The sequence below is a fragment of the Lissotriton vulgaris genome, chromosome 3_1 (genome assembly GCF_964263255.1).
Source record: "Lissotriton vulgaris chromosome 3_1, aLisVul1.2, whole genome shotgun sequence".
NCBI lineage: Eukaryota > Metazoa > Chordata > Amphibia > Caudata > Salamandridae > Lissotriton > Lissotriton vulgaris.
The window spans coordinates 574,763,341-574,778,340 of NC_141689.1; the positions used below are offsets into that span (position 1 = coordinate 574,763,341).

Genomic DNA, 15,000 nt, shown 5'->3' on the forward strand with positions numbered 1-15,000 from the left:
ATACCATAAATTAGTTACGGCAATCCTATTTTGGGAAGGAATGTGACCTGCTGTCTTTGGAGCCATAAATTAATGTCAGTCAGTCCAACTTTATTTCGATAAAAATATCATAAAAATAATACAAGACAATTTCAAGGTAAAATATAGTTCATCAGGTCATAATGGATAAAAACTTGCAGCATAGTTCTCCTTTGTTCAATAAATGTACAGCTTTTGACAATGTTTTAAAATAGATCATATTGATTAAGAACAGTTTAAAACAATAAAAGGCAATTAAATTTAAAATACAAAATACAAAATATACATTATCTAGATCACAGTGTAGCATTATGAGCTTCAACTGTGCAATATTCATACTCCTAATCACAGTCAGTTTTGGGAGACCCTTCATATAGCTCTAAGCTTTATTAACCAGGCTCGTCCCATAAACTTAGCTACACCGCAAACGTAAAAGGTTCTCGGGTCTGTTCTGACTGTTCTGAGTATACGTAGGCCAACTCGATGGTTGGTAGTGCCTAGTTGCTTACAAATTTGCGCAAGCCAACAAGACCTAGCACTAGCATTAGCAGGGCGGACAAACATAAAATGTGCATTAATCTCTTTAGGGTTCCCACAAGACGGACATTCTTTGGCGGTCTGGTTGAGAGGGTGCCACTTCACAGTGAATTCGGCGACTGGGATTGTGCCAAATCTAAATTGAGTATATAGAGCCCTATCCCTTGGAGTCTGGATCACGTCCAGATATGGTTTGAGGGCTCTAGATGGTTTGTGTTGTAAGAATTCCTCTGTAAGCCTTCCTGAATTTGGGTTGCTAAGATCTCTGGCATCTACCCAATCCCAATAAGTATGTTTCAGCTTTACTTTGCTCGGCGGGATTTAGAAGTCCCATGACTCTTTGAGTCCCAGGGTTATCAGCAGAGCCTTGACATTTGAGATCCATTTTATGTTTTTACCAGTGTCCAATCCCATTGCTTCAGTGAAGGCTTCATCAAAGTTGGTAAGTTCTGGAGTACGCCTAAGGCGTGCCCAGTACAACAGGGGGCCAAGTTTGGCCAAATCTTTGATATGGCGCCTACCCAGATCATATAACAAGGGGGTTAAAGTTGTTCCCTGTGGCAACATAATGAGGTCCCTAAAGAACTTGTTTTCTGATCTACCAAGGTCGTCGAGATTATCAAAGCCCCAAAATTCGGCGCCATAAAGGGCCAAACTGACTGCCTTAGCTCCATACACAATGAGTGCTGGGGCAATAGCAGGTCTACTATATGACGAGCGATGTTCTTTGCTCAACACCCCAGACATCCGTTTGTGGTTCAGGAGCATTTTATCCAGATGAAATTTCCATTGGACTTTATCAGAAAAACGTATCCCAAGGTAGTCAAAGGTCTTGACTCTCTCGAGACAGGTTCCATCTAAAGTGATGTTTTCTTAAAAGATTTATGGGGGTTAAGAGTCATGAACTTTGTTTTAGATGTATTTATGACTAGTTCCCAGGTATTGCAAAAAAGTTGGAACCTATTCAGAAGCTTCTGGAAGCCTACCTGGTTCTTCGAGATCAGCAGTATGTCATCAGCAAACAGGAGAGTCGGCACCTTATTGCCTGCCAGGGTCAGGGCATCTGCTGGTGCTTCTTGCAGAAATTTAACCACTCCGTTCACGTATAACGAGAACAGGGTGGGTGCCATCACACAACCCTGGAATACTCCCCTGTTTACTGGGATCCTGTCAGTAAGCTGTCCCTGGAACCCCACCTGATCTGCACGTAGTTACCCTTATGTAGCCTTATAAGAAGGTTAAGGATCGTTGGAGGGATGCCCATGCCTTTCTATGTATGCCATAGCTTATCCCTGGGGACCAGGTCAAGGGGAGTCTTCAGATCAATAAAGATTCGGAAAAGGGGGTGGTGATGAACAGAGTGTCTGAATTAAGCAGACCACTCTTACCCAGTCCAAAGATCAGGGCTTGATCCATCACCGTTAAAAATGGTGATGGATCAAGCCCTGATCTTTGGACTGGGTAAGAGTGGTCTGCTTAATTCAGACACTCCATTCATCACCACCCCCTTTTCTGAATCATTCAGATCAATAAAGGCGACATAAAGACTGCCCTTACCAAGTACCACCACCTTCCAATGGATCATAAGAAGCCTAAAGACCTGGTCCACCGTTCCTGTATTGGTCCGAAAGCCCGCCTGGTATTGTGAAAGAATGTCCTCCTCCTCAGCCCACAGTTGGATCCTCTGCAATATGACCCTGCCAACTAACTTCTGCAGTGCATCTATAAGGCTGATTGTCCTGTAATTGGAAGGGTCCTCTCTGGCCTCCTTTTTGTTGTAGATTGGGACTACCTCAGCTCCCTTTCATGAATCTGGGACTGGGCATCCTCCAGAGATTGAATTGATAAGGAGGAGAACATACTCAGCCCAATTGTCCCGGTCAGCAAGGAACAGATCCCCTGGTAGGCCATCAGGTCCTGGGGCCTACCAGGTCTTATGGCTGACTCGACTTATTTTAGTCTAAATAGGTCGCAGTCACCTTCTTTGAGGGTTAATGTGGGTTGAGTGAGTTGGGCTTCCGCATTTGAGCTATTAGTCTCAGAGTATAAATTACAAAAATGGTCATGCCAAGTCTGAGATGTTATATGATTGGGGATTTGTTCTAACTCACCCATATATGCCTGCCTGACCAATGACCAAAAACGATTTGTTTCCCTTGCTAGGCTGGCATTTTTTAAGGTCATCCCATCGGCTTTCGTCCCAATCTAAATTCGCTTTGTGCTGCGCCTCTCTATATTCCTGCCTTGCTACTTTAATAGCTGAGCTCTCCTGGGCTCTAATCGCAATTATCAAAGCCTTCCGTTTCAGTCTGCACTCTCTGGTGTACCATTGTTGGCCTTTTCCGATTAGAGCGACAGGTTTAGTGGGCCTTTTCGGGGCTTGGAAATGAATACAAATTTGTTCGATGGTACGTAAATGTATACTAAGAGCATGGGTTGGCCCTGCTGCTATTCCTTCTCTTAGCTCAGTTGTATTTTCACAAAGAACTTGCTTAATGGCCTCCATTTTTGCTTCATCTAAAGCAACCTTTTGCCATTTCAGGGCTCCTCTAGAGTTTGAGGGTAAATTAATGTATTCTTTCGGAAGGAATGTGAACCGCTGTCTTTGTAGCCTTAAATTAATGTATTCGATGAGGAATCCAGGTGGGCCTTGAACTTGCGAGGAAACAATGTGACCAGTGGGTAACAAAACCAGATGTCCGGCGTGGGGAGCATGTGATCACTGTGCGTCCTGTGTGTGCGGTGTTCTGATTAGCTATGTGTTCCTAACTTCATATAGCATTTGACTTTATGATGTTTTGAGAATGCTCATACCCATTGGGCTATGTGTGCTTTATTGGGGCCAATCTCCCTGGAGCATAGTGTGTTCCTGTGCCTATCTGCGGGATTGATCTGTGGTTTCCTGCTCGCCGGTTTGTCTGCCAACTATGTGCCCCCCACCTGTGACCTGTCAATCAGTGACCTCAGACCTGAGTCCCAGCATCGGCCTAACTATGTATTTATGATGCGGGTTGATGTGGAGTTCACAAAGGGTGAATTAGTCAATAAAGATGCAATTTCGTTTTTATACCTGAATGTATCTTTATTAATATTGACATCGACTTTCTCAATATCTGACATAGTATGTACACCTCCTATCTGTTGAATAGATATTGGCCAGGACACAGGTTTGATGCCTATATTATCATTTTGTTTTCTCCTGCCCATGGTTCTTGTGCAAGCAATAAAACAAGTGGAGAGTTTTTAGCAGGGGTAACTATTTTCAATTCAGTGGGTAGTATAATGATGCGCATGTATGCAGCAGCTATCGATTGTATATTTAGAGTCATGATTTATAATACGGTTTGAAGTTGTATATATCTAGTGTCTCTTGTAAAGATTTACAAGTTCTCAAAATTGTGCCAACTATATTGTGTAAGTCTCTTCCTCAAGGCCTGACAAGCACCTATATTTTTGGCAACCCTTTCATGGCCAGCCAGAGCCGGTCCATGCTACGGTCAAAGTGGGAGAGTCCTTTGTCTCGGTTTTGAAGTAGAATACTTTTGGCTGAAACCCAGCAGATTTCCTGAGCTGCAAAAGGAAATTATGACCTTTTCAGGTGAAAGGAAGTATGGAATGTGTTGCCCACCCTTCCCACTGAACACTGTGCATACTAGTAGGGGTGGAAGAAGCCAGACAAATCTTGTACATAATCTCTTAAATCTGCAGGTGATATTACATGATTGTTACACACAAATCATCTTTTTTAATAATGTAAAACAATGTATTATGCCTTATTCTTTTATGACTCACATGAACAATAATTGTCATTATTATCATGGACATCTCAGCACCTTAGACTGAAATAAGTGTGAAAGCCAGATAGTTCCCAAATGTTGTGCATCACAAAGCTCTACACTAGTAGTATAATTCCTTAACTGGATCAGATTCAACTGGATTACAGTTTGACATTAAACTTCCGCATAATATCTACAGTCATTGAATGTCCACGCATATCTGTATGAGAGTAGCTCTTAATAAATCGGAGTTGGGATTATCAGTATCTCTTCCCAACAACCAGCCAGTGTGGATGCCTCACCAAAAAGAAGAATATTTTATCCATTTTCAATGCATTAAACGCTTCGGAGTAAGAGGGGCACTTTTGCACTTAGCTTCTCATGTTGTTCGACTGGGCGAAAGAAAACGTTCTGGTGAGTGTCTTTGTCGGCATGGAACTCACGCAACTTCAATCTGCAAGCAGAAGCCTAGCTACTATACAATGGAGAATGGACGTTTAGCGATGGTTTTTATTATATTGTCTACAGAATGTGTTCAAGAAATATCTGACAGTTTAGAGAACAGGACATATGTTAGCCTGTGCAAGAAATTAATCTAAAAAGCTTGCAGACACAGAGACCTGCAATAGGCCTCTCAGATTCATATTTACTGAATTATGAGGTCAGTCTTTCATTGCAGAAACAGGGCTGATGCTAACAGGCATCAACCATGATCAAACATACAAGAAAAGTGCGCACATGAGCAATAAGGGACTCCTGGGAATCGAGGGTCACCCATTTGGAATGCTAAGTTGCTCAATTTTAGGGAGTCTCTTTGGCACTGTTTGATCTTTTCTGCAAGACACTGCACTACATGGACTAGTCAGGTCTGGTCGTTTTTATGGTCATGAATCTTCTTGTGCATTGCTTTGCCCTTTAATGTATCCATTTCATTTTTTGTTCCCTAATTTTACTTGCTTAGTAAGCCCTACACAAGGATAAGAAAAAAGATTCACTGAATGACTTCTTGACACACTGGGTGCAGATATACCTAGGGTGTCATTTTATGGCTTCTGGGATTTAGAAGATACATGGGTTCCCTGGCCTCTGCTATGGTTTTCTGTCAGTCCTGGACCAGTCAAGGATGTCCCATAGTGTAGTTACCTGTTTGGTGTAGAATGCCATTAACTGATGTGCTCTCTCCAAACAATGATTGAGATTGCTACATCTTTGCCCTAAAGAAGGAATACTTGTGGGGGATGCACTGGGCGTAGGGTCTGTAGCAGAGCATGGAAATTGCAATTTTGCATCCAGAGGACCCCCATTCATTGGAAAAAGGAACCTTTCAAGTCTTTCAGCAATTTGGCACCAATATTAACTGGCACAATATGGGGCACATTATGGTTTCGGGCGGAATCACTTCTACTAGACATCGACTCGGTCATGGGACCGACTGACACCCGGTCGCCGGTCCTGACTACCCCATTAAGATGCGACCGAACACTGTTCGGTCGCATTCCTATATTTCACTATGGGAGCATGTGTTGCTGCCATAAACCAGCTGTAATGCATGCTCCCATGGTTAAATGGGAGGTGCACTTCATTCCTGCAACCTATGGCAGGCACCTCAAAATGCAGGTATCAACAGGGGGGGGCACCATAGGTGCCCCCTCAGCCTCTAACCGGAGGCTGTGCACCAAAAAGTGCCCTGCTGTAGGCACCCGGACAGGCTTTCTGACATGATTTCCATGTAGGACAGACAGGCATGAAAACCATGGCGGAAAGAACGTATTGTAATATGAAGGGTAGAAAGAGACACCCGTGATATAACAGGCCACATTCAGACGGGCACTCTGAGCACGTCGGAAACCAGCCAGAATGACCTGTCGGATTCCTTTCCACCCGCCTTCCTCAAAATGAGGCGGTCGAGAAGTAATCCGACCGCCCATTACGTTGCAGCTGGGAAGGTTCTGGCCATCCATTGGAGCCTTCCGAGCCGCATCATAATCGGCCCCATAGTCTGTTGCTTTCCTTCATCATATGGAAAACACAAAAACACAATGTGGCATTTGGAAAGGGTTTCTTTCAGTAGCAAACATAATATTTTCGCTCTACAAAAGAAGTCGAAGCTGTTCCTCTGGGCTGGATGTCACCTACCAGCTGATTAGTGGGGGTGAGATGGGAAAGGGATAAAGGAGGTAGTGGGATGGGTGATCCCGCTTTTGCGGAACTAAGGTCCTCACACACCCAGCAAGCTAGGTGTCATGCTTCATCATATGGACCTGCTCCTCGTTGAGCCAGCGCTGCAATGCTCAACGGGCACCCACGAAGGGGCTCTTTATTGGAGATCTTTTGTTCCTTTGCCGTATGATGAAGTGGGGGTGTGTGGCCCATGTGGGTGTAGATCATGAGTGGTGCAGGGAGTGCATTATTTTAAAAAAGGTTGGATATTTCAAGTAGAAGCGTTTTATTCTGGCTGGTAATCCACCTTGCTAAAAAGATATATATGTAATAGATTGGCAACACCCCTGATGAGGGATATTCATTCGATATTGTGCTCTTCTCTATGGGTCGAAATGTTTCTTGCCCTGTTGGTCAGTAAGTACCGTGGCAATTCTTCAGGACCTATATGTGTGAAATATGTGAAAAAGCGTGGTGTTTAGTATCTACACTAAATGGTGCTACTAATTAGGTGCTACCATTCAGAATGGACTACATCTCAATGCTCGTGTAGTCAATAATGAAGGACCTCCCTCTTTTGTGCGAGGTGCTTCAATGTGGGCGGGCAGATAGTGGGGGCACCTCGATAGTAGGAGCCTTGTCTCCGGTAGAGCCCATGAAGGTAACCTACCCTCGCCGCCCGTCCCACGGTCGCTTGTGATTTCCCAAACGTATTAATCAAATAGGATAAATAAGGGTTCTATATACATCTCTCTCTCTCTCTCTCTCTCTCTCTCTCTCTCTCTCTCTCTCTCTCATATATATATATATATATATATATTCACTGAAAAAAACATAGCTTTCAGGGCTGTTACAGTTAGCTGGACATTTCACTCATACAAAACCATTGAAATTTCTCCGTTTTATAGTTAGTTCTGCTAACTATAACGTGCGGGCTCTCAATGCCCTGCTGATGATGTCACATATTACATCATTTATGACATGGTCAGAGGCATCACTGATGACATCTCAGAACCAAGGGCTACCTTTTTGCCAAATTTGGTGTAATTCCGTTCAGCAGTTCGGGCTGTAGCTGCGACTAAAGATTCCTATGGAAAATTGTATGGGGAAAACATGTTTTGGGACCCCCATTTTTTCTCGGCCCCCGCTTGACGAATCACCCTGAGAATTTCAGGATAGGAGCAGACCGGAGCTGGCCAAAAGTGTGGAAAATTTCGCGAACATTTGTCAACCGGCGCCAAACATATTGGAATAGAATGTTTCTGACTTCCTATGGAAAATAGGTCCTAACTGTAACTACCTACTGGCGACCGCCAGTAGGTAATATATATATATGGGTGTGGGTAGAGATGGATGTTGGCAGTGGTTTGGAGGCGTGAATGTCACGTTATGCGCATACTATAACACATTACTACGGTCAAGTTCACTTTTATAACCACAGTAAAGCTAAGAAGACATGAAAAACACTGTTTACTACATCCCAGATTGCAATGACTTGACAGAAGGAAAAAAACTCCATAATAGTGATGATGGTCTTTTCTATGTGATTTTACCGTACAGCACAAATGTAATACTTTGCATTCTACTTCTGTTCAACAAATATGTATTGAACCAAATGCCAAAGCCTAAATCATATAAGCAAATGTCCGTAGCCTAACATGTAATTTCTTACCATTGTAGCGTGAGGGGTAGTGTCATGACCCATAGAGGCTTCGGCTCTTAAGAGTCATAGCCTTTTCCCAACCTCTGAATGGTAGTAAATGCCATACGGCACTCTGCACATTTGTATATATACTATAGCAATATGTACATATAGTCTTTTCAGTCCATTCCAAATTAATATCATAAAGTTGTAGACTGACCTGACAATTCGCATCCCAGTAGCTCCATCCTTAAAGTGCAATGTCTTCTGCACACCTGTGGAAACAGCCGTACGTACTGCGCTTCTATTGGTGGTGTGAACAAATTTATGTAGGGAGTGTTGTTGTCCACATTTCCACGGAACACCTATAAGGAGAGCACAGACAATCACTTGTTGTTGCCCTGAATTTTCATTTAAAGAGTTGCAGCATGTCTCCATCTTCACTGATAGCTAAATATCCTACCTCTGTGCATTGTCCTCCCTGCCCTTGGTGTTGGGGTTATCCTTTAGATGTACCGCCAATAAAATAAAAACTAAACAAAACAATTTAATGCAGAATTATAAGTCTTATATGAGGGTATTGCTAATTAGAAATGGGGATTTTTTCAAAAGGTGAAAATATATATTATATATATTTACATATATAGCCCAATGAAAGCAACAAAACGACTTACGTGGAAACATTGCAATACAATCCCAGTTTTAAAAAAATGGAGGGGCTCGCGGCCATGACTTCCAGCGATTAAAAAAAAGCAACAAAACAAAAAAAACAGAGCTCAGATTTCGTTTTCTGCTGACATAGTCCTAAATCATTCCCATTGTGCAAATGCAAGCTTTTGCGCACGAGAATAGATATTAAAAAAAGTTTTAACTTAACATGTATTGCAGAAAATGATCAATGAACAATGTATTATTCATTGTCACATAGATGTATTACGTGTGTGGCAGCATTTAAAAAATGTGAAATGTTGTATGCCTTCGCGTATGACTTCTGAATATAAATGTGTTCGAATGCTCATTACGTTTTATAATTTAAATCAAAACAGTGCTTGTTAAGAAGGAAATTGCTTTCTTGTCAGGCAAAAATGGAAAAAGAATGCAAACAGACCATGAAAGATTTGGTGATATAAGAAATAAAAATGACATGTGTGCGAGAGCGCAAACATTACTCTGTGCACATTACTGCATGTTTATAAACAGTCAGGCCCATGGTGCTCACAAAATGGGGTATTATTATTTTTATTTGAACTGTAATGCAAGTTCAGCAAGCACTGATGGGCCCAGAAACCTATTGCCTTGCCTTGCAGAGCAGAAAGCTCAAATGAGTGCGGTGCTCATTCCCGCCGTGGCATCAATTCATAAAATATTGCTTGCTTGTCATCTTAATAATGCACATTGTTATTACACCATGAATATTATTTATAAGCGTCAGTTCGTGCACTCTTGTGTATGGTTTGAAAGAGCTTACAATGATATTACAACACAATTTCGATTACTGTTCAAGGAAGCAGAGCGACCACAGCACAAGCAGCAGGTGGACAGTGATGGAAGTTCTGTGACTGACAAGAAAATGACCTCTGTCAGTCAGTACATCCCTGCCAGGTGGTAAAGTGGAACCAAATGGGTGAAATCTGTGTGGGTTCCTTCTGCAGTCTCAGCAGTCAGCATGTGTCTCCCAACAAGGTGGGGGAGAAGCGAGGGGGGGCATGTTCAAAAGAAGTGGGCGGGGGCACAAAAATGTCAAGAAGGACCACTATGAATAGGACAAGCAACAGCCTGACAGAGGGTCACACGGAACTCTGGAATGAAAAGGGTATAGGCTGCCGCATGAGTGAGGGAGGCGGCGTCGCAGGTCATTTTGACCTGGAACTTTGTACTCTTGGCCACAACAAAGGGCAAGTGGGAGGCAATCCAGGACACTGGTGCCATGCAGAGAAGAAGTGGGAAGGTGTTGTCAAAGAATGAGACTGCAGGGGGATGGCTAGGACCTGTGATCTAGTTGCAGCCCAAGTTGAATGAACTCTGCATTGGAGATCGAGCGGGCGAGAGAGCACCCTGGGTTCTGGTCCACGATCTGGGTGAGATGGGGAAGATTGCCTGACGGTCTGGGAACAAAGGTGGTGGATCACATCTCAAGAATGTCAGTGTTGCTTTCCAAAGATTGTTGGGACGTGAGTATGAGGAAGTAATGTAAGGGAAGATATTAAAGATGAAAAAGGTAACGTTGCCTTTAAATCCATGGCAGTGATAGTGCACAAGACCGGCCTTACACCTAGAGCAGGAGTCTGCAAGTATGTAGTACGGAAGACGACCATGGGAAAGCAGAGATGTTGAGTGGTGAGGGATGTGGGTGGGATGGATGAAGTTGAGGAGGTGCCCATTATCAGCAGGGTTTGGAAGATGGGGGGGCCAGTCCAAGAGACAAGAACAGTGGATGGCATATACCAATATTTTAGCAATTATGTGTGTACACAGAAGAGTTGGTGCTAAGACACCGGGGAAAGGAAGGAGTTTCCATAGCATTGAAGATGAGTAGTAAGTCGGTAACATCTGGAGATCTGCAAACTTGCGAGAGGCTTGAATGAGGTAATGCGAGACAACCAACAGCTGTCAATGGGGCAGTCCGCAGTGAGAGATGTGGCCATGAACAAGCACCACAGATGGCCTGAGAGCCGGAGTCAGAACAGGAAGGAATCTTAAAGTGAGCATGTGGATGTGTAGTGGGATGTATGGTGAGGAAGATCGACCATGAAAGATTGGATGAGAGGTGTGAGGGGGATAATGTGTGGGGTGAGTCGTATGAGTGAGAGGCATGGTTCTGAGCTGTTTTACTGGATTTGGTGGGACCGCTGGAATATGTTCTTGGGAGATTAGGGGCCTGGTCACGGTTTCAGAGGCTGCTATGCCTCAACTGAGTGAGTCAGGGCAAGAATGAGGGGTTCATCAGGGGCAGACAAGCACAGGGAAGAGAATGTTGGAGCCGGACCCGAGACAGAGGTGATAGTGGAAGCTAAAGGAATCCAGAAAGATACAGCAGATCAGCTGGGTAAAGGGGAGAACTGATGCAGGAGGAGGGTCCTTCATTAATAAGGTTACACCTTTACACACGGGCAGCCGTGGTCCATGCAGGTAACAGCGGGTGGGGCGGTGGGGCAGATTCCGACAGATGACAACGAGGGAACATTAAATAAATAATTAATTTTCCCTTGTTATCGTGCGTTGGAATCCCCTACAACCCGACCACTCCGCTGTTACTGCACGGACCGCGGCTGCACACTGGGCACTGAAAATTTAGGGGCTCTCTTACATAGCGAACATAACTGAAAAAAACTCTAAAGCTAAAGAGAGAGAACATGCCAGAATCCGCAAGGCAACGGCTAACATGGATAGAAGGTCACCTGTGTTCATGATGTATGCCAGTAATTTGTTTCAGAATTCCCATAACGCACTTTAGTTCTTATACAATATTTCGAAGTAATTAGAACAATTAGTGTCAGCTTTCAGGTGAAAGCACGGCTGGGCTGTGATGAAGAGTTTATGTTGAGGAGCAGCATGAGCCCAAAGATAAGTTGGCAATGAGTCAATGACTTCTGGATGTAGTTCATGACCCCAACACAGCCCATTTCTTCATTGCATATGGCAAGAGGGTTGTTACTGCCCTTTAGGCTTTTTTGCAGTGCATACCAGCCCAAGCTGGGTGGTGTGCAGTTAAATAAGGTCCAGCAAGTGATGCACTGGAATTTCAATACAAAGGAATGTTCTTCATGCCCCGTGCAAGTGCCAGCATGATTGTTATAAATGTAGAGTGCACCTAACCAGTCATTCAGTGTTTTGGAGGGTGAGGGGCAGATGGTGATATCAGAGGTAGAAGTGAAGGAAGGGGAGTACTGGAAAAAACCAATATGTCAGTAATGGTAGAATAGAGTAGGTGTGGTAGTTGAGCTACTGAGACGTGGAGGCAGTCACGTTGTTAAAGGAAGGGTTCAGAAGGGTTTTGGATACCATATGTAAGCCCCAGGAAAGGCAGATGCGCACACATTTTGCAATATTGCAAAGACTATAGGGTTACAGTACAAGACAAATTGATGAAAGGAGTGAAAGGTGGATGTTTGTTGGACTATTGGGCTTTCTGCTACTGGAAAATGTTTCATATCGCCTCATGGTTGCTCCCAAAGATAGTGTAAAGTATGTCCAGGCTTCTAAAACACTTATTAGGACTAGAGGGGCTTGAAGTCAGAGAAGGACTTTATTGACCAGATTGAATGTTCAGTTGTATATTTCAATAATGGCACAGCAGTGCGAAAGTTTGAAAATTAGGATTGGGAGAAAATCCATGTATTTTTGTCCAAAATTATGTGCAACGCCAGAGAAATTATGCTTAAGCACTTTAGAGTATTCTGAATGAATAATGAACACGAGGGCATCTTTATAGTCCATTTGCAGTTTATCTCTTGTACCCCTCCATTATTCCCATTCAATGACTTATCCTTTCTTTTATTCCATGTTGACCCCCCTCCAATCTCAGCAGACTCCACAGCACAATCCCCAAGAAAATCCATTGGAGAAAACTCTGAGCAGCCGAGACCCCCAGTTGCATGCCTCTGGTCCCTTCCAGCGATGCCCCCCTCTTCAAATGCTGATATCTCCCCATGCCTCTAAATCTTGGGTGACTTTGTGTGTCAAAGCCAGCTGTATTCGATTATATAATCAAAAATGTACACATAATTAAATACATCTATTGGAAATTTCATTAAATCATTTATAAAATCCACAGTTTAAAAACACATAGGAACGAGAACGTTTAGAATAATAAATTGCACAGTAATGTCAGACAAGTAGAATAAATGCAATACATGGCAGCATAACTAATCATATTCATACACCAGTTGATCGTTCATGGAGAGAGTATTTCTTACTTTTGAAGCACCATTTATAAAAAGAGAAACATCATGACAGATATATTTAGTCTCAAGGCTACATAAACACTTATAGGCTTCCTGGTGCATTAGAACATTCGCAAAAACAACAGTTGATGGACAGAATGCAGAACAATGTCATACATTCACCCCAGTACAGAGATCTGGGCCTAAATCCATCATTTTTTTGCTCACCAGCCCAGTTGAGACATGGCCATATGCAAATCAGCCTTAACCCTGTGCCTCATGGGAACAGTCCAGGACGAACTGCCAAGCCATATCTTCCCTGGACCGAAATCAAGCATCCTAGTAGCGGTTTCTGGCTATCAACCGTCATCAGCCAGGTTAGCTTGACTCCAGTGGCGTGGAGAGCAAGGGACTCACGTCTGAGCATACCCGTCCCACTCGGGGTGACAAATGCAAAAACAACAGTTGATGGACAGAATGCAGAACAATGTCATACATTCAACCCAGTAGAGAGAGCTGGGCCTAAATCCGTCATTTTTTGCCCACCACACCACCCCAGTTCAGACATGGCCATATGCAAATCAGCCTTAACCCTGTGCCTCATGGGAAAAGTCCTGCACGAACTGCCAAGCCATGTCTTCCCTGGACCGGAATCAAGCATCCTAGGACCGGTTTCTGGCTATATGCCGTCATCAGCCAGAATTCTGCATTCTGTCCATCAATTGTTGTTTTTGCATTTGTTACCCCGAGTGGGACGGGTATGCTCAGACGTGAGTCCCGTGCTCTCCACGCCATTGGAGTCAAGCTATCTTAGATGAAGACGGCTGATAGCCAGAAACCGGTCCTAGGATGCTTGATTCCGTTCCAGGGAAGACATGGCTTGGCAGTTCGGGCTGGACTGTTCCCATGAGGCACATGGTCAAAGCTGATTTGTATATGGCCATGTCTGAACTCGGGTAGTGTGGTGAGCAACAAAAAAGATGGATTTAGTCCCAGATCTCTGTACTGGGGTGAATGTATGACATTGTTCTGCATTCTGTCTGTCAATTGTGGTTTGTGCATTAGAACATTCCTCAATGATAGGAAAGGTTGAAAAACATGCTTCCTGATTTCACAATAAAAACCACAGAATAATGTAAAGCTCACTGAGGATTGTACTGACACTCAAACACAAGGGCATCTAGGAAGTTTATTAGACCATGTGTCTCTTTTTTGGGATTGCTACGAGACAATGTGCAATACCTAGTCAAAACCTAGTAAGATAAAATATTTTCTGAATATCTGTGACCATGACCAGGTAGCAAGCAACCCACATTGTAAGGGGCCTCCCAAGTAGTTAAATACTGAAGGTGTCTGCCTTTCTTTGAGTTCCCGCTTGCCTGATCGTTTATTGCTAAAAAATGGCTTTTCTTTCTTTCTTGCCATACTGTAGAATGTTAGCTGGATTCTTAATTTGAAATTCTACGTCAATGTCCTTAATTAACCTATTGAGGTGCACCAGCCAAGGGATTTTATTACAGTGCCCGAGGGCAAGGTAGTCATTGATTACATGTCTTGCCTGGTTTACTCCAGATGTTATGCCAACCAGTAATCGCAGGTCAATGTTATCTCCCACATACATAACACCTAGTTCCCTATGAGTAATAAAGAGATGTACGTGGTACAGCAAGGAGCCTGGCCATTTTTTTGCATAATATTTTTCGAATCAATATGAAATGGAATGGTGCACCCAAGGCAATTGTAGTCTACAAGTTTCAAATCGTATTCCAAATTATTTTATTCTTCCAGTAATTCAAATCATCATTTTCCGAATTGTTGTACAATATTGATTGGTCAGGTCTTGTTAAGTGTTTGTACTATATGGTATAGTCAATGAGTGATTGTTGTCTTTTTTTATGTTTTTATGGTTTTTTAATGTTAGATCATACATTTTAAAACTATGTTATATTAGAGTGCTCTTCTATCCTAAATTGAACGATGTGCT

At 43.2% G+C, this 15,000-nt stretch overlaps 1 protein-coding gene across 2 annotated transcripts in view; it reads right to left on the minus strand.

Moving 5' to 3' along the window:
• Window positions 1–15,000, minus strand: part of EDIL3 (EGF like and discoidin domains 3) — a 1,521,395-nt gene that overhangs the window by 370,983 nt on the left and 1,135,412 nt on the right. For both annotated transcript variants that reach the window (XM_086960856.1, XM_086960857.1), the window contains one exon: window positions 8,354–8,498. In XM_086960856.1, coding sequence (XP_086816982.1) covers window positions 8,354–8,498 — 145 coding nt within the window. The remainder of the gene's footprint in view (window positions 1–8,353; window positions 8,499–15,000) is intronic.